General features: G+C 45.2%; 1 protein-coding gene across 1 annotated transcript in view; it reads left to right on the top strand.

The window, feature by feature from the left end:
* Nucleotides 1-19669, top strand: part of IGSF21 (immunoglobin superfamily member 21) — a 400074-nt gene that overhangs the window by 226221 nt on the left and 154184 nt on the right. The window contains exon 3 of the mRNA XM_069078440.1: nucleotides 17393-17514. Coding sequence (XP_068934541.1) covers nucleotides 17393-17514 — 122 coding nt within the window. The remainder of the gene's footprint in view (nucleotides 1-17392; nucleotides 17515-19669) is intronic.

Below are 19669 nucleotides of genomic sequence, written 5' to 3'. Positions count from 1 at the left end.
AAATAAGAAACTGGTTTCCTGACTAGGCTCCCTCCATTCTTCCCCCATCCCCTATCCTAGAACAATAGGAAAATTCAGGTGAGTCACGATGGGCTTTCTGTCTCTGGGGGGTGAGTCAGAAGACTCTGGGTCAATCAACAAGAGAAACTACACATGGTGCTCCTCAGGGGATTTTCAGGAGAAGCAATCTCCTCAGTTAGCTAGGTATGGTCCTGCTGGGAGACACAGGAAGAAAAGCTTGAAAACTCCAGGAGAGAAATGGGATTAGGTTTCCAAAGACACAGAACCATCAGTAAATGTTGGAATTCAAGGAGGCCACACCCAGAGGCAGAAAGAGTTAGAATGGACCATTGGGATCCCAGAGCCACAGATTTAGAGATGGGAAGGAGCATCTAAATCCAAGCCTTCATCTTTCAAAGGAGGAAACTGAAGTCAAGAGAAATGAAGCAATTTGCCTAAAGTAACAGAGGGAGTGAGAATATCTAAGTTTTTTAGTCTCAACTATTGCTGTTGTCTCCTAGTCCAATAATTTAACCTGTATATGTTGTAAGATACTTCACAGCTCTGACCTCCTGTGTTCTCAGGGCCCTCCCAGCTCTGACATCTAGATTTTTTTTTTTTACTTTTTAAAACTTTTAAAAAATTAAATTATTTATTTTTAGTTTTCAACATTCACTTTCATAAGATTTAAATCTTCTCCATCTCCACCCTCCCCAAGATTGTTTGCAGTCTGATGTGGGTTCTACACATCCATTCCTATTAAACACGGGATTGTAGGTTCTAAGGCGCCTCCCAGCTTCTGATCCCTCCAGGGGTCCTGAAGAAGCCTGCTAGTTTGGGAAACAATGAGGACATACCTGCACTTCTCAGTGAGAGGTGCTTGGGCTGGGAGGTGGGGAAGAAAATGACCCCTTCCTGCTGCATCATTCATTTGACAGGCAGCTTTTAGCTCAGCGGTTAAACTTGCCTCCCTCAGGCCATAAAGCTGGTAGAGGGGAAGCTTGGGGAGCCTGGGAGAGGAAGGGGAGGAGTGCTGGCTGGAAGCTTCCTATGGGTGGAGAGGGAAGAGAGGGGTGTGACACAAAGTTGACTGGGTGCAGTGAGATGAGGGCTGTATTCCTGACTGTCCTGGAATAGACAGAGCATGGCATGGCACACCCTCTAGGGCACCTTCCTGCCAAGCCTGGTACAGTGAGAAGGGAGGAGGGGGAGAGCCCTGTCTCGCCCAGAACACACAGGTATGTGTGACCCCTGCCTCAGACATCCCCACACGTGCTGACTCACACTTTCATGGCCACTGCCACACTTTTAATTAACATAAACCCCTATAAACACACATGTTCATTCTAGCCTCCTCCACAAGCCCCTTATGCCTTCTCACACTCACCAATCCTCTGAACACATAGCTCAGGGTCGGTACTAGATCAGTGATTTCACTGGCAGAGGGAACCTCCCAGGGGAGGAAACTCCCTCCATGACTTAGAACCTTGGAGTCACACAACCAGTGTATCAGAGATAGGCCTGGATTTCAGAGCTCCCTGGCTCCCAAAACAGCTTTCTGTGCACTATGAAGCAATGTACATCTTCTCTCCTATGCCCCTGAATGCTTATACCTTCCTCTTCATACATCCTAGAAACACAGGCTCCCCTAATGTTACCTAGAATCCCAGATCAAGAACTGGAAGGGACCTTAAAGGTCATCTGATCCAGACCCTCATGTTTCAGATGAAGAAACTGAAAAGGGAGGAGGAGAGAGGGGGAAAGAAAAGAGGGAGATGAAGGGGGGAAAGACAGAGAGAGAGAGAGAGAGAGAAAAGAAGAAGGAGGAGGAGGAGAAAGGGGAAGAAAGGATAGGAGAGGGAAGGAGAGGAGAGAATTTTCCCATCATAAATATTCCTTTGTTCATTCAACAAACATTTATTAAACACACACAACCCTCTAAACACACATTCTCACAGACACCTTTCCACAAATTAATACGTTAATCCACACTGTTAAAAAAAAACATGCACATTGTAACACGTGTACACACACTCCTATAAAATGCTCATAGACACAAAGGTTTTCCTGAAAACAAATTCTCCCGTGCCCTTCCATTGTACATAAATGTGTACTTGCCTCCCAGTGAACACTTATGTTCCTCCTGTCCGTACAGACACATTCTCATACTCAGCCCCCTATGAGCCCATATTTCCTCTGCCCCAACAAACATGTGAACATCTGTCCCACTGGCACCCTTAGGCTCACACCCCCTAGACTATGTCCTTCTCTCCAGGAACATTTCTTGTCACACATGCCCCTCCCTAGACACCCCCGCTCCTATAAGTACAGACATACTCTCTTCCTTTTTTTGTCCCTTCCCCTGCCTCTGCACCTCCCCCCCCCTCCAAGCACACATGGTCTCACACCTCTTATTCTAACTGACACAATACACACCCTTGCTCTCAAACATACATGCACGCACACACACACACACACACACACACACACACACACACTATTCGCTTGTGGGCCCACGTGCAGAATCATCAGGCCCTCTGCTGATTGCCACCGTGCCTCATCTCCGACCCATCCCCCCCTTCGCCCCCACCCCATGCCACGTGCCGCTGTCTGCTCTTTCCTGGTAACCAGATGAGACAAGGCAATTTATGACACCAGCTGTCTCTGTCAAAACCAGATCTCCCACATAGACCAGGGGAGAACCAATTACCCCCCGGCCCTGCCCCTCACCCCCTCCTTCCCCGGGGGCCTCCCCTAGCTGGAAGGGTGAAAAGAAGGGCTGGGTCCCAGGGTGGTGGGGAGAAGGCTCTGTCTGAGCCCCTCTGCCAAAAATGTGTAGAGATGGCTTGCTGGGGGAGGGGGAAAGGCCAATGGAATCTGGAAACGTCTGAGGAAGGAAGATGATGTTCTCTTCTGCTCATGAATACAGTAGCGCAATCCACCAGCTCAGATTTACAGATGACGTGTTCATCTTCTACAGAAGAGGAAGCTGAGGCCCCGAGAGGTTAAGAGATTTGTCCAAGGTCACTCAGAACCAAGAGAGAGGACAGAGAGCCTGTGTCTTTGACACTTACAGCCAGAGCCAGGACCCGGATCTCCAGATCCCCTTCTGTGGTTGCGGCTTCCAGGGCAGGCTAGCTGTGCTTGGGGAAGGGGAGAGAGGAAGAGAGGAAGATTGGGGAGGGGGACATGATGTTGTCATGATAATGGGGGATGGAAGAGCTGTACCCTAAGGTCAGATGCCCTCTCGCACCCTCAGGCCCCATGCACAACAGGCATAGGTAATGGGAAAAGCACTGGTCTGCCATGAGCTCTAGCTATGTGACCTGGGCAAGTCACAGAGACTCCTGGGGCCAGCATTTTTTCATATGTTAAATAAAAGGTTTACAGGTGATCATTTAATCAATCCATCCATAAAATTAATTAAGCCCTGTCTGTGGACCAGGAACTCTGCGAAATGCTGGGGATCCCCAGAAAAAGGCAGAACAGCCCCTACCTTCAAAGAACTTCTATTTTAAATGGTGGTGACAACCCATAAAATCAGGAATTTTATAAAGAAAGTCATAGCAGGGAAGGCACTAGTGGCTGGGGAAACTGGGAAAGTTTTCTTGAAAAAGTGATGTTTGTATTTGGTCTTGAAGGAATCTGAAAGTACTCATTAAGTTCTCTTCTATACTTAACATTTTATGTTCTAAGGCCCCTCCCAGCTCTGACATCCTGTGTTCTAAGGGCCCTCCCAGCTCTGATATTCTGTGTTCTAAGGGCCCTCCCAGCTCTGACATCCTGTGTTCTAAGGGCCCTCCAAGCTCTGACATCCTATGTTCTAAGACCCCTCCCAGACCTGACATCCTATCTTCTAAGGGCCCTCCCAGCTCTGATATTCTATGTTCTAAGGGCCCGCCCCAGCTCTGACATTCCTGTGTTCTAATGTTTCATCTAACTCTGACATGCTGTAACACTAAAAGCCTCTTCCCATCCTGCCACCCAGTGACTCTGCTCTTCCTATAACACTAACATTCATCACACTTCAGTGGGAAAGTATTTCCATAGCACCTGGTATGTGTTAGACACTGTGATTTGTTGTTTTTGTTTTTCATTCATGTCTGACTCTCCGTGACCTCATTTGGGGTTTTCTTGGCAGAAATTCCGGAGTGCTTTGCCATTTCCTTCTCCAGCCCATTTTGCAGGTGAGGAAATTGAGGCAAACAGGCATCAAATCTGAGCTCAGGCCAGATTTGAACTCAGGCACTGTGCTGAGCGTTTTGCAAACATTGTGCACTAGGTGGCGCCATAGAGCACGGAGCTTGGAGCCTGTGGTCAGCAAGACCTAAACTCTAATTTGATCATCATAAATGCATTACTCCACAATGAAAGACACGGGCGTTTCTTGGACCACAGACTAGAAACAGAACCCTGCTTGGCTCTGAATCTCTGCCTCGGGTACTTGATACCTGTCTCCTCATGAGAAAGGCACCACTCAGAGCCTCTGTTTCCCCATATGTTAAAAGAATACTCCTGCTACACATCTCAAAGGGTCATTGTGAAGAAATAAGAACAATCAGTCAATAGACATTTACTAAGCACCTGCTGGATTCCAGGCACTGTGCTAAGCCTGGGGCATGTAAATGCACAAGACAGCCCCTGCTTTCAGGGAGCTCACAGTCTACTGGGGGAGAAGACCTGCAAACAGAACATGCAGACAAGATATAGGCAGGATATATTGGAATTAAGGAACGGGAGGGCAGGCACCAAAGTGAAGGGGGATCGGGAAAGGCATTTGTGAAGTGATTTAAGATTTCCAAAATGCTTTACATATGTTATCGTATTGGAATCTCATAAAAAACCTTGTAGAGTAGATACTAGAGTCAATAAATAAATAAAACCGTCAAGCAACAGTTATTAAGCTCCAACTCTGGGTGAGGCACTGTAATAGATAACATCATTCCCATTTTACTGATGAGGAAACTGAGACTCAAAGAGGTTGTGACTTTATTTTTTAATTTAAGTGACTTTTCTTGGTCACCCAGTAACTGTCAAAGGTAGGAACCTGAACCCAGATATTTCTCCTATTATAGAACTCTGTTCCCTACACCCTGCAGACCTTAAGACATTCTAGAAATGTGAATTGTTTGTATTATGACTGGCTGAAAATGGTCATTCTGTATAGGTAGAATGGCAGATATGGAGCATTGGGGTAGGAACAGAGAGTTGATTTATAAGAAGCAAGCCAGCTGGGCTAGTGCACAGGGTCCATATGGGGAAACTGAGGCTCTGAGTGGTAACTTTCTCATGAGGACACAGGTATTACGTGCCCAAGGCAGAGATTCAAAGCCAAGCAGGGATTCTGTTTCTAATCTGTGGACCAAGAAATTATCATGCCTTTCATTGTAGGATGAGTAGACAGGGACAAAGGAATACTTTGGGTAAGAGCCACTTGAAAGTCCAAATGAAAAATTAAACTTGTAGAGCAAATAACCTAGAATTCTGGGGGACCAGATCTAAATCATTGCATTGGCATATAGAACTCCCAGTGTGGATGGCCTCTCTACCAATGCAGGTCAGCTCCCTGTTCTACAATTTACAGTCTCAAAGAGTTGTCTGGGAGCCTTGGAAGAGAGAGGTGAAATAGCAGGATCAGAGAGCATTCACCCATCGGAGGTGCATCTTGAGCCTGGTTTCTTCCTGTCTCTCAGGAGCCTTACACTATTTCATTACCTTCATTACTGATGGAGACTAGGACCTGTCTTTATGCCCCTGGGAAGAAGAGATCTGGGTCCAGCTTTGGGACAGAATGCAGGTCCCCTCCATTTAACATGGGAAGAAAAGGGGACCTGGGAGACTAATCTGTTCATTAAAACCCTTCTTGTAAACCAGCCCCAAAGACCTCAGCTGCTCCATTTCCAGAAGAGCAAATTCACTCCTCATCGGAGAGGAGTTGGTATAATGTGGGAAGGCAATTTAAACAGCTCCAGCAAAATACACCAGCAGTTTCTGCTCTCTCTCTCTGCCACTATTACACCTTCCAGGAGCAGCGGGATTGGCCCATAAGTGGGATATCAAGTTTATTACAGCTATTTCCAACCTGTAATTGGTTTTGTGGAACACAAAGAGAAGAGGATGGAAAAAAAAAAGGGTGAATTTTTTTCTCTCTTTTTTTTTTCCCCTGGACGATAGTGCCCAGGGACAAAACAGAACTGACTGGGGTTGGAGACTTATTTGTTTTTCAAATGAAAACCGCTGTCCTGTGTATTCACTGCACTCACTGGCTTAAGTCCATTTGCTACACTTGGATGGTCTGGCTGGAAAGCCCCGCTGACAGATATGGAACAATCCACCGGCTTCTGGAAAACCCAGACCCTGGTTATTAGGGAAATCAGACCTGGAGATACCGGGTCAGGTGCGTCCAAGAGATCTCCTCAAACTCAGACTATGACATTGGCAGTGGGACTGTTCCAGAATCCTGGGGTAGGGAAAATAAAAGAATATCTTCGTGGGACATTGGACTTGGGAAGGTCCTTAGAACATGGGATGTTAGAACTGGGAGGAAACCATAGGATGTAGACTGTGAGAGCCAGGAAGGATAGTAGAAAGAGGAAAAGGAGATTACAAAGGAACCCAAGGCTTGGGATGTTTGAGCATGCCATGTTAGAGCTGGCAAGCGCTTTAGAATAGAGCACGTTAGAATGCAGAGAAGACCCTCAGGACCTAGAGTGGTATATAGTTAGAAGGGCTCGGGAAGCATTAGAACTTATAACCTTACAACACAGGGGGTTAAAACACACACACACATACACACACAGAGCTAGAACTTTTGGTTATTTTATAGAAGGGGAAACCAAAATCTAATGCCCTCATGTTCTCCACGGTCTCGGGTTCTGTGGGTAGAGGCGAGGGACACAGTGTGAAAACAGGGTGGGAACCACTAAGGAAGCATAACAAGAGTGTATAACTGTAAAGGGATGAGACGGGTCCTCTTTCATCACTCTTGGTGGGCTGAGGGCCCTTTCATCAATGTGTAAGACTGGTCCTAAAATCTTGGTCTGTCTTCACCGAAACCCTAAATTCTTGGGGGACCTCAGCGTTATATCCTCCAGGGGGGTCTATACTGTCATGTTATTCCTTTCATCCCTACTGAGCCTCCCATATCACCACCTGCCCCTTCCTGCCAAATGTGTATGTCTAAAGTCATTTTCCAGAATCATTTTATTTTTAATCCAGAAAGTGCTGCTAAGGTTTACAGCTGGCTACCACCTTGGTTTGTTTCATGTTTATTTCCTAATGGTGTAGACTGTTAGTCAATGAGCAAGACCCTTCCCCTGCCATCCTTCCCCCTACCCTCGGAAAACCTTACCCTAGGCCCATGCCCTGCAGAAATCAGCAGTGAGCTCTTCAAGCCAGGCTGGTTTCCAGGGCCCCCACCCCATGGCAGGAACAAAGCCCATTGGCCTAATGTGACATGCTGGGGAATCCAATATGCCACTACTTAATTGTGTGTTAATGTACAACAGAAGCTATTAAAGGAATAATGTAATGGCCCAGACCATCTTGACAAATATAACTTTATTACAGGAGGACAAACAAGAAGGCTATTGAGTGGTGATTGCCAAAGGGACCTGGGGAGGGAGCCTCTCTAACTAGCTAATATCTCTCTCTCTCTCTCTCTCCTCTCATCTCTCTTTCTCAATTTCTCCTCTCTTCTTCCTCTTTCTTTCACATTTTCTCTTTTGTTCTCTCTGTCTCTGTTTCTCTCTTTCTCTTATCTCTCCTTCCCCCTCTCTCTGTCTCTCTCTCCTCTTTCTCTTCTCCTCTATTCCTTTCTCTCCTCTCTCCTCTTTCCTCTTTCCTCCTCTCTTTTTCTCTCTCTCTCCTCTCCTCTCTTTCTCACACTTTCCTCTCTTTTCTCCTCTCTTTCTTTCTCACTCTTTCGTTCTCTCTTCTGTCTTTCTGTCTCTCTGTTTGTCTCTATCTCTCTCCCTCTCCCTCTCTCCTTCCCCTCTCCCTGTCCCTCTCTCCCTCCCCCTCTTCTCTCTCTCACACACACACAAAGTCACACCTCTATCTACATGCATATATTATCCTTCCAAATTCACACTCTTCCTGAGCCTCCCCCCTTGCCTTAGCACAATGTTTACTAAGTTACCAGCCTCCCTTTGGCCATAACAGAAGTAACCCATAGCATGAAACAGTACACAGATTGGAAAGGGGGTGTTAGTCTAAATGGAGAGAGGCATCTGCAGCCTCAGGAAAAACAACCATCCTCCCCCATCACTAGGACATCTACTAACAACCAAGAGTCCCTTGCAAATAACCACTCTCCCACTGGCCCAGGGAGTCTGTGCTCAGAATTCTAATCCCCTGCAAGTTTCCTGGGGGCAAAAGACTGGTTAACAAACTACTTACACTGAAGAGAAGAGTTAGAGACATTCATTTCCCAAGCTGCCCTAGAAACCCCTCGAGCAGCAAAATGAGCTAAGTCATTATACATCAGCTTGTTCTTGTTTTATTCTATCAGCTGGGAGTGAGCTCCACCCCAGGTCCCAGAGAAAAAAGATGTAAATAAAACCTGAGGAAATCAAATGTGTCCTTGAAACTCCCCCTTCCATCTTCTTTCTGCCCTCCCCAAAACAGCGATTTACGATTTCGATAATTCTTCAGTTCTTTATCTGGGGTGTGTGTGAGCCCGCGCGCGAGTGTGTGTGTGTGTATTTTGCTTGTAATAAAACCCTCGGTCCCGGCAAATAAATTTGAGGAGACAGTTTTACTGACAGATTTTTCCTCCTTTGTGTAATAAAAAAAAATGGAGTGAATTTTGAGATGGGGACGATAGTGCTGGCTACGTTTTGAGAGAAGATAAAAGAGCCTTACCTATGGGGAGGAGAGACAGGGCAAGAGACAAGAAGTCAAGTATACGGGTTCCTTCCTTCAATTTTTATAGCTTTGGGAAGAAAATTGCAGTTGACAAAAACTCTCTTGTGTCTGTGACTTCCCTCCCACCTAAGGAGTGGGGGAAATGGTAGAAGCCATTTGTTCAGGCCCAGTCATCACTGCCCCCATACAGCTCTGGGGCCATAAGATTCTGAGCTGGAAGGACCCTCAGAAATAGTCTGCTCTAACATATTGATTTTAGAAATGGGGGAATTGAGACACAGGGAAGGTAGAGGACCAGCCCCAGGTCATATAGTTAACAAGAAACATAGGTGAGATTCAAACCCAGGTCTATGATAGCAACTTCTAAGTATTCAAAGACCACCAAATCGAAGAGAGTTCAGACACTCCATTTGTTCCCTTTCCCCACCCTAGGCAGAACCAGGAGCAATGGGTGGGAATTGAAAATGGGAATATTTGTGTTTGTTGCCCGGAGAAACTTGACAACAATTAAAGATGTTGCTGTGTGGCACAAGCTGTCTTGAAAGGTAGTGAGATCCCTGTCTCTGGTGAGCCAGGTATTTAGAGAGGATTCTTGTTCAGGCATAGGTTGAACTAGAGATTCTGGAATAAGAGAAGCTGCATTTAGTACAAACCTTACCCATCCAGAGATTACTATCTAATGGTGGGATATGAGGTGAATCAGTTGCAGATATGTCCTCACAATCTGAACCTTCAAAAGAGCCTGGACCAAGCCAGGCATACATGGAAGACCATCAGAGACACTCATCGCCCAAGGCTGGCCACACACTGAAGCTCTTCTTCTTTCCTGGGACACAACTGCCCCTTGTGAATTAGGAGTGGCAATCCACACCAGTGGAGAGAATGTGGGACCAGAGATTTCAAGGTGAAGGGATCTGAGACCAGCTAGTCCAACCTTTTAAATTTACATTTGGAGAAAATGCGGTGGAAAGAGGTTAAGTCATGTGCCGAAGGTCCCACAAGTAGTAAGTGGTGGAGGCAGGATTTGAACCCAGGATCTCTGACTCTGGAGTTTGGGTTCTTTCCTTTCTACCACACCATAGCCTCCCTCTTTGGGGGGGAGGCCCAGGCTGACAGTCTGATGAGGAAAACAAATGACGGCCACACTGACACTGGTTGACACAGATTGTGAGGATGACATTATTAGCAATGATAATTATTATTAACAATTAATACTACCAATGACTGGGGCAGCTAGGTGGCGCAGCAGATAGAGCACTGGCCCTGGAGTCAGGATGCCTCGAGTTCAAATCTGACCTCAGACACTTAACACTTACTAGCCATGTGACCTTGGACAAGTCATTTAACCCCAATTGCCCTGCCCTCCCCGCCCCCCTCCCCCCCCAAAAAAAAACTACTAGCAATGACTGCTCACATTCCGGTAGCACTTGAATTTCAAAGTGCTTTCCTTATTTTGAAGGGAGGGAACGGAAGCATAGGTGGAGGCAATGCCAGCAAAGTGGAGAGAGCACTGGGTTTGGGATCAGGGAAGATCTGGGTGTTGTTCCTGCCTGGGATATATGTTGGACGTGGGACCCTGGATATATCATTTCCCCTCTCTGGGCCTCAGTTTCTTCATCTACACCCATCTCATAAATTCAGTGGGGGAGGGGGGGCAGGGAATGAGAACATGATTGTAAAGGCCTTTCCAGGACGTGGAACTCTGCAGAAATGAGAGGCGTCATTGCCATGACTTTGTCCAGTCATAGCATGGCAGATGCAGGGCTGGAGGTTGTCTAATCCAACTCCCTCATTTTCACAAGTCCCGCTACAAGGGACCTTAGGGTCCATCTAGGCCAGCCCCATCCCTTTACATTTAAGGTAACTGAGATTCAGGGAGATGATGTGACTTGTCCCAAGCCATACATATATTAAGTATCAGAACCAGGGATTCGAACCCAGTGCCGCCACTCGGTTCACATTCAGCCTTTCCACTCTACCTGGGTCACACATATAATGCCAAGTCCTCCTTCCCCCTGCACTTTTAGCATAAAACCCACGGCGTCTCTCTATCTCCCTATCTCCCAAGCCAAGCAGAGTGCCTTGTGCACAGTGGCCATTCAATAAATGTTTATTGTTGAATCGAATGAGCTCTGAGCCAGTCAACAGGCCTGTGCAGCATAGGCAGGGACCCCTCCTTGCTCTCCTGCAGTGGGAGGCAGGGCCCCTCCCCAGACGAGAAGCCCCCCCCCGCTTCTGGCTCTCCCCCCACCCCTAGCCACAGGGAGTTAATTCTGCTTCTCCAGTCTCAGGCATGAGGTCTCCTGGTTGCAGGCTGTTAGCGTGATGCCAAGCTGGGCGGCAAGAGCCTACGAGCTGCGAGTCTATAATAGAGTTGCTGAGACAAGCGGAAAAACCATAGCCGGGTAAACAGATAAATAATTGAAACAGCAACAACACATACCTGACTGTTTTGTGGAGTAACACTTTCATTTAAAGGGAGACAGCTTGGAGGAGGAGGTGCGCCTGCCAGCCAGAGGGCAGGGACACCTGAGTCCTTCCTGCTAATCACTCTGGCTGACGGCACCTTCGGGCCCCTTTGTCTCCAGGCCCCAGCCTAGCTACGTCCTACAGTGGCTCTCTGCTCCTCTACAGAGACTCTACCTTCCCATGAGTGAAGCGAGGTCTGCCCCTGAGCTGGGGTCCGAATCCTAGCCAAAACCAGGAGGTGCAAAGATGTTCAGGGACCTCAGGAGGGCCGGGGAGGATCAGCACAAGACTGGGTGCTTAGCCTAACCCTGGGTCACCCACTGACTAGCTGGGTGACTCTGGGTGATTCCCTCTGTCTCTCTGAGGTGAGCTGTTCCCTATCTAAGATGAGGAAATTGGACATTCTGTTTGAATTGGGAGGGGCCTTGGAACATGGAATGTCAAGGGTGGGAGGGGACTTGGAACATCTAATGCCAACAGTAAGTGGAACCTACAGTGTTGGAAATGAGAGAGCTTAGAACGTGGAAAATCAAAGATGGGAGAGTTCTTAGAACAAAGAATGACTCAACTAAATGAGGCCTTAGAACTTAGAAAGAAGGGACCTTAGAACATAGGATTCTAGGATTGGGAACACAGAACAAGTTAGAACAGGAAATGATGGTAGAACATAGAATGTTACATTTCTAAAATCTTAAAAAGGTTAAGCCACAAACACATTCTATAACCCTAAAGCCAGTATCCTTGCCCCCTTCCCTCTAAGACCTCCTGCTTTGGTTGAGAAGTATGACCAGTTTGGATCAACGACTCAGACTTAGTCTGGAAGAGGCACCAAGAGTGTCTTCTGACCCAGAACTCATTGTTTCCCTCTGGAGGAAATGGGGAGGGAGCAGGGAATAAGGTGGTAGAAAACATAGCTTGGAACATAGGGGGATGGATACAGAAGCAGAGGGCTTTAGACAATGAGTCTGGGAAGGAGTGGGAAGGGCAAACACTTCTTAGAATTGGACATTTTAAAATATGTGGCACAAGACCCATCTTGGGGAAGTCTGGGGAACAGCCAAGAACTCATTTTCTGAAGTAAGGGTTTGTCAGTGATTCAGTCAACTTGGTTCTGGTTGCGAGCTATATTTCCAAAGTGGGCTGGTAATTTGGGGGTCCAAGTTTTCTTGATAAGCCATCTCCACACATTTAAAAAATCCTTCAGTGTCTTCAAAGCCCTCCTCTCATACCATCTCTGTGAAGTTGTACTGGAATTAGCCCCATTTTATGGAGAAGTAAACCGAGGCCCACTGAAACAAAGTTCTGAGTCCTATGAGCTCACTTTTCTGAGCCCTTGGTTTCCTCCTACTCTATAAGATGAAAATAATGACCCTTGTGCTACCTGTCTACCAAGACTGTTGTGAGTAAAGCATTGTGTTAACTATAAAACATGGTGTTACCATACCCTAGGAATTGCTTCCACTCCAGGTGTTCCCTAAAGCTTCCCTGCAGTATAGTAGGCACCCTTGAATTGCAACAGGTCATAACAGCAGAACACCAATCAATTAACATTTATTAGGCCTCTATTTTATGTACTAAGCAGTAGACATATATAGAGGCAAAAGATGGTTCCTGCCCTCAAGGAGCTTACCATCTAATGGGAGAGACAACATGCAAATAAATATATACAAAGCAATCTATGTGAGCTCTGGGAGGGCATCCTGGAGAGGCTTTGACCACAGACTTGATGATAGCTCTGTTCCAAGGAGCCACCCCTAATTTCTGAAGGGCTGAGTCACTAGGTCAGAAATTCTGGGATTTTCAACACAGTGATTCTCCATGAGGCAGAATGGTGTAATAGAAGGAACGCTGGGCTTTGGATTCAGAGAACTGGGGCTTGAATCCTGCCTCTGTCACTTATTATCAATAGTAATTACTGATTACCAATATCATTATGCAATCTTGGACAAGTCAGTTAAGTAGAATGAGGGGGATAAAGCAGTGGTCTCTGATGTCCCCTCTAAATCAACAAACTTATGTTCTAAGGACCCTGTCAGGTCTTGGAAGGAATAATGACAAAGTGAAAAGGGTCCTGGATTGAAATTCAAAAGTCCCTGAGTTCAAATCCTGGGTGTCTGTGTGGCCTCCGGCAAGTCCTTAGCTCTTGTGGACCTCAGAATCCTCATCTATAGAGGGAGGGGGCTGAACTAGCTGACTTCAAAGGCTCCTTCCAGCTCTATGTTCTATCTACCTTTGATCTATGAAGGTGCATAATTGAAGTTAGTGGCTGGAACATCCATTATGATGAGACCACAGATCTTTCAAGTCTGGAAATTCTCTAAATTTACTCATTATCCATTTGATCACAAATGGTCCTTAGGGAAATACAAAATGGCTTCTATTTGGTACATGGCCTAAAAAAGGGAAAAGACCTCCCCATAGTCTTATAATTAGTCTGCAGTCAAACACTGGCATGCCTTAACTCCTTTTGGCCATTAAGACAACTGGCCCCAACCATGGTTCACCACTGGCCCATTTTCCAGACCATCATAGAAAAATCCTAGGGTCCTCTATCAGTAAGGGAGTGAGGAGTGCAGTGGGTATGGACTTTGGGAATAGCCTTCTCTCTCAGAAGCTGGTTTGTTCCTCTGAACCCCATTTCCCCAAGGCAGAATCTCCAGAGTATGTCATAGGACAAAATGTCATCACAGGTAGGAAGGGGAGGCAATGATTAGATTAGACACCTGGAACAGGGCCAGCCCCAGGGAAAACTGTGAAGTAGGCAGAGTGTGTCCTTGGATATGTCTCCCTGCCCATCTCACCTGACACTGCTCCTGGGGTGGGGGGGGGGGGAGAATATAGAATCCTAGAACTGGAGCTAGAAAGAATCTTCATTCAAGCCTCCTCATTTAATACACGATGCCCAGAAAAGCCAAGTGATTTGTCCAAGGTCACACAGGAAGCAATAGGTCAGAGGAGGATGGGTTCCCCCCATTCCCCATAGCTGTAGAGGACACCTTCTCTTTCCAACCTTCTACCACTCACCACCTCCATCCAACCCATGCCGTGCTCCAATCTCTCCAGTCATACTATCTGTCAACTGATCAAATGTCAGAGCTGGAAGGGCGCTTGGAAAATATCTTCATCCAACCCTTTTACATTGGGAGGATAGAGCAAGTGTGACTTTGTAAAGGAAATTGCCAGAGTGATAGAACCGAGCTCAAAGCCAGGTCTTCCAATTCCAAGCCCGATGCTCCAGCTTTGGATGTCATAAATCTCATCATTCCAGCTGAGTCTCAATATTTTTTCAGATTGTCACAACAGGCTAAATATCAAACAGGGTATGGGTTAGTCTGAGCCATCTTTACGTTGGAAACATTATTCGCATAGCCTACTGTTTGGGGTGATGAAAAAGGATCCGAACAAAAGGGAAAACAATTTGGAAAGAAAGGCAGAATTGAAAATTCAAGCTATTGCTATGATATTCACTCTTCTGGAAATGGGGAAGGGAGAGGGCCGGGACTTCACTGAATTGGGGACTCCCAACAATGCAACTCCCTCTACCTAGTGAATAGGAGGAGCTCTGGAAGATCGAGGAAACGGTCCTTGAGCAGTTGGGAAACAGGAAAGACAATAATTAGTTCTTTGTCTAAAGAGAAACTCTTCCACCTGCTCTGTCTTATCAGGGATAAGAGCTACTCAGAAAGATGGGATTGTAGGAAATGGGAGAATGAACCTGCCCAGTTGGGAAAGCACCAGCATGGCTCCATTCGCCCCCTGCAGTCTAGTCTGTAAACTACCTGACACTACCATTTCAAAACAATGTAAAGGTTAGAACAGAGAATGTTAGAGCTGGGAGGGTCTCAGAATACAGGATATCAAAGCTGGGAAGGGCCTTAGAACACAAAATGTCAGAGTTGGGAGGCTTCTTAGAACATAGAATGTCAAGGCTGGGAGGGGCCTTAGAAGAGAGAATGTCAGAGATGGGAGGGCCCTTAGAACACAGAATGTCAAGGCTGGGAGGGGCCTTAGAACAGAGAATGTCAGAGCTGGGAAGGACCTTAGAATATAGAATATCAGAGCTAGGAGGGACATTAGAACACAATATCAGAACTGAGAGTATCCTCAGAACATACAATATTAGGAACCTTATTACGTAGGCTATTAGAGCTGGAAGGGATCCCAAAAACCATTTAACTCCAATCCCCATCATTTGGAACCCAGAGGAACTGACTCTCATGGCCAACACAATGTGACAATGACCAAATTAGTAGTGAAAGCCAAGAGTTTCATTTTCCTAATACAGAGCTTTACATATCCCACTGCCTTTCATCTCTGTATTTTCTAAGTTTGAATTTTTATAGCTTATAGCAAAAATTATCAATATGTTATTACCTAAAGATTAACACCTCTCCCCAACCTATCTGCCAAGTTCCTACATTCCATCCTCACATGAGAAATATGGAACTGCTTGGAATTATGAATCAGTAGAAATGAAAATTTGACCGTTATTTTGGAATCATACTAGGGTTTCCATCTGCCAAACAGTCACCAAACACTTATAAACACCTACTATTTGCCAGGCTCATTGGCCCTAACCCCCTTACTGATATCTCTCTCTATGGTTTCTCAATTGGTTGACCTGATTCATTGCCTTCACAGGATAATAGTGACTCTTCCTGAATAGTCCTTTCCAATTCTTTTTTTCTTTTTTTAAGTTTTATTGATGCATTATGTTTGGACATTATGAACATTTAAAGATTATTTCTATGAGAGGACTCTTGTAACAAATAAACCAATTAAGTATAACTAACAATTTAATGACTTCATCTGAAAGTGCATGCAACATTCCATATCTGTAATATCTTCTGGTTTGTTATTTTTTTAATTTTTAAAAAATTAACAGGAATTAATTTTCTCTTCCTCCTGCTTGCCATACCATCTAAAAAAGAGAAAAGAAAGACAAATTCATCGTAACAAATATGAATAATCAAGAAAAACAAATTCCCTCATTGACTGATGCAAAAATATATTATTCTTTCTTCACCCTTCATCTGTAATCCCTCTGATTTCTAGGAAATGGGTAGTATGCTTCATCAGCAATCCTCTGGAATAATGAGTGTTCATCGAATTGATCATAGTTCTTACAGCTTTCAAATTTCTTTGACTTTACAATGTTTTTGTTAATGTAGAAATTGTTCTGCCCATTTTATTATTTGTATAAAAGTCTTCAAAATTGTCTGTTCCTTGAATATGGATATTATAGTATAAATTGTTCATTTGGTTCTGCTCACTTCATTCTGTATCAGTTCATATAAGCCTTTCCATGGCTCTTTGAAATAATATATTTCCTCATTTCTTACCTTACAATAATATTCTATTACATTCATATATCATAATTTGTTCAACCATTCCTCTATTGATGAGCACCCCTTTAGTTTCTAATTTTTTGCTACCACAGAATAAAAGTTCCTATAAATATGTTTCCAAATATAGAAACTCTTTCTATTTGTTGAATCATTTTGGGTATAGGCCTAACTGTGGTATAACTGGATCAAAGGGTATGCACTGTTTGATAACTTTCTGCATATAATCCCTAGTTGGTTTCTAAAATGGTTGTACCCATTTACAGGTCCACTGAGTGCATCAACATGCCTATTTTCCCATAGCCCCACCAATATTCATTATTTCCCTTTTTGTTCTCTTTGCCTAATTGGTATGAAGTAAGATTTTAATTTTCATTTCTCTAATTAGTAGTGACTTGGAATTTTTTTTCGTAGGGTCGTAGATAGCCTGGGTTTCTTTCCTTGAGAACTACCTGTTTAAATTCTTAAACCATTTGTCAATTGGGAAATGACTCTTCTTCTCATAAATCTGAATCAATTCCTTACATATCTGGGAATGAAGTCCTTGCCAATTCACAGTTAAGGGGGGAAAAATACCTTGTGATTTAAGCCAGTAGAAGAACAGAGAGTCATAAAGCTCTCAGTGGCCTTAGCAGTGGTGGGTGGGGATTGGCCCTGGAGCACAGCTGCCATTAACACCACCTCTGGATGTGGTTTTGCTTCTTTGGCAGGTGACAGACGGTGGGACCATCAAGCAAAAGATCTTCACATTTGACGCCATGTTCTCCACCAACTCTTCTCACATGGAGAATTACCGGAAGAGGGAAGACCTTGTCTATCAGTCCACTGTGAGGTGAGGGGCTAGGAAAGCACATCTTCTGTGTCTCTCTTGGACCAATCACATCTGATTCATTGTTGCCTTGGAGACACTGACTCAGAAAGGCTATGGGAATGGTGACATTCCTTCAGAAAGAGGGAACAGCTTAGTTAGTTACAAAGTCTGAGGACTCTCAAAAGCTTCAATAAGGATTGATTTGAAGGTTATTTATGAGAGCTAGAGGTTGAAATTACAGGTCCTGAAGTGTGGCCCTTCGACTGAATCTAAACTTCATAGAACAAATCCCCCTTAATAAAAGGATTTGTTCTATAAAAGTTGTACTCAGTCAAAAGGCTGCACACAAGGACCTAAATGCGTCCTCAAGTTCCCCACCCCAGGCTTTGGCCATCACAATAATTTCACAGATGAGGGACATGAGGCCTATGGTGGGTAAAGGACTGGTCCGAGGTCAGATATCTGGTTTACAGAAGATCTGGGATTGTATCCCAGGTCTCCTGACTCCTAGTCCAGTGCTGTTTCTGCTGAGGCCCATCCCTAAAGGCAGGAATGTGCTGGTAAAAATTTAATAACAGGCTCTCAAAAAAAAAGTGTTTACTGGACACACTTTCAGGTTCAATCTGCATTATTAGCATTTTCTCAGTCCCTTCCTTAAATCTAGACAATCAACAAAAAACCAGTCAAGCCCGATTTGTGATGTTTGCTGACTTCAGAGGTGTAAATACTCACACTGAAAATTTAACAATTGGTTCCAGAAGGTGTAAGCTGTCCCCAGCACACCCCTCCCCACAGATGTCAGCAATGCTAATGATGGCACCATTCCCCCAGTACAATAAGTCCCAGGGCACCAAGTGTAGGCTTTCCCAGGCCTGCCTGAAATGTTCTGGGAAAAGTCCTGGACAGGGAAGCAGGATGAGCTTCTGACATTTGCTCAGCCACTCACAGGCCCTCTGACCATGGCCTACCATGTTCCCTGCTTTTGGGTCAATTTCTTCATGGGTCAAGAAGGGCCACAATAATGTCTTCCCTGCCTATGTGGGATGAGGATGGGGATCCTTGAATGCATATATACAACTTTCTTACATCCATACTCACCTCTCTAGGCATGACAGAGGCAACTTGGTATAGTAGCAATGGAGGTATGGAATGGAAATGGTAGGAATCAAGAGACCTGGCCTCAGGTCCCATAGCTGTCGCTTATTAGCTGTGGGACCCTGGCTAAGTTAATGCATCTGTCTGAGTCTCAGTTTCCTCATCTGTATTTAACATGGACTCTGGCCATACTCTCTCATGGTCAAGACTGTTATATTCCACACACACACACGCGCACGCGCACGCACGCACATGCACATGCACACACCACCTCTCCCTTAGCCAAGTCAGACCCAGACAATGGAAAAAGGCAGCACCAGCTATGTCATCAATGGGGAATGTCCCAGAAAGCTCCAGTCCTACAATCTCCTCAAAGCACTCTTCCATGAGGCTAACACCAGCTTGGGCGGTCTCAGCGTGTGCCAGAGCTCCTGTTACATATAAGATAGAGGCAGTCATTTTCATACTCCTTACTTTGATGAGTTGTTTTAAGAAAAATGTATTGTGAACTTTAAAGGAATAGGGAATAGATACCTATGATTTCTAAACTCCCAGGAAAGGGAATTCCCTCTACCAATAAAAGGTGATGCCTACTCTGCTATTTATACCCTGAGTCTCAGAAAAGTGACTACAGAATTGATATGCTCAGGGACTTGTCTAGGGTCATTCAACCAGGCTGCTTCAGAGATGAGACGTGAACTCAGGTCTTCGGAGCTTTGAGGTGAGCTTTCTAGCTTCTGTGCCAAACTGCCCCATGGCAACATTAAAGCAGTGTAGAAATGTTACTTTTCATCCCAAGAGAGTTGTGTCTGACTCATTATTCTACCCTGATACAAAGTAATCTCTGTTGGGCACACTGCCTATAAGATCTTTGCAACGATTATTAGAGCACCTAAGATAGATTAAGACAAAGAAACCCATGAAGCTGAAAGGGCCCTTAGAACACAGAATGTCAGAGCTGGGAGGGTCCTTAGAACACAGGATGTCAGAGCTGGGAGGGAACTGAGAACACAGGATGTCAGAGCTGGGAGGGCCCTTAGAGCACAGGATGTCAGAGCTGGGAGGGCCCTTAGAACACAGG

Source organism: Petaurus breviceps, unplaced genomic scaffold (assembly GCF_028583685.1).
Source record: "Petaurus breviceps papuanus isolate PSGF00001 unplaced genomic scaffold, PetGlider_PUasm1.0 91041, whole genome shotgun sequence".
Taxonomy (NCBI): Eukaryota; Metazoa; Chordata; class Mammalia; order Diprotodontia; family Petauridae; genus Petaurus; species Petaurus breviceps.
Note: the sequence above shows the minus strand (reverse complement) of the source record. Positions and strands in the feature narration are given on the sequence as shown.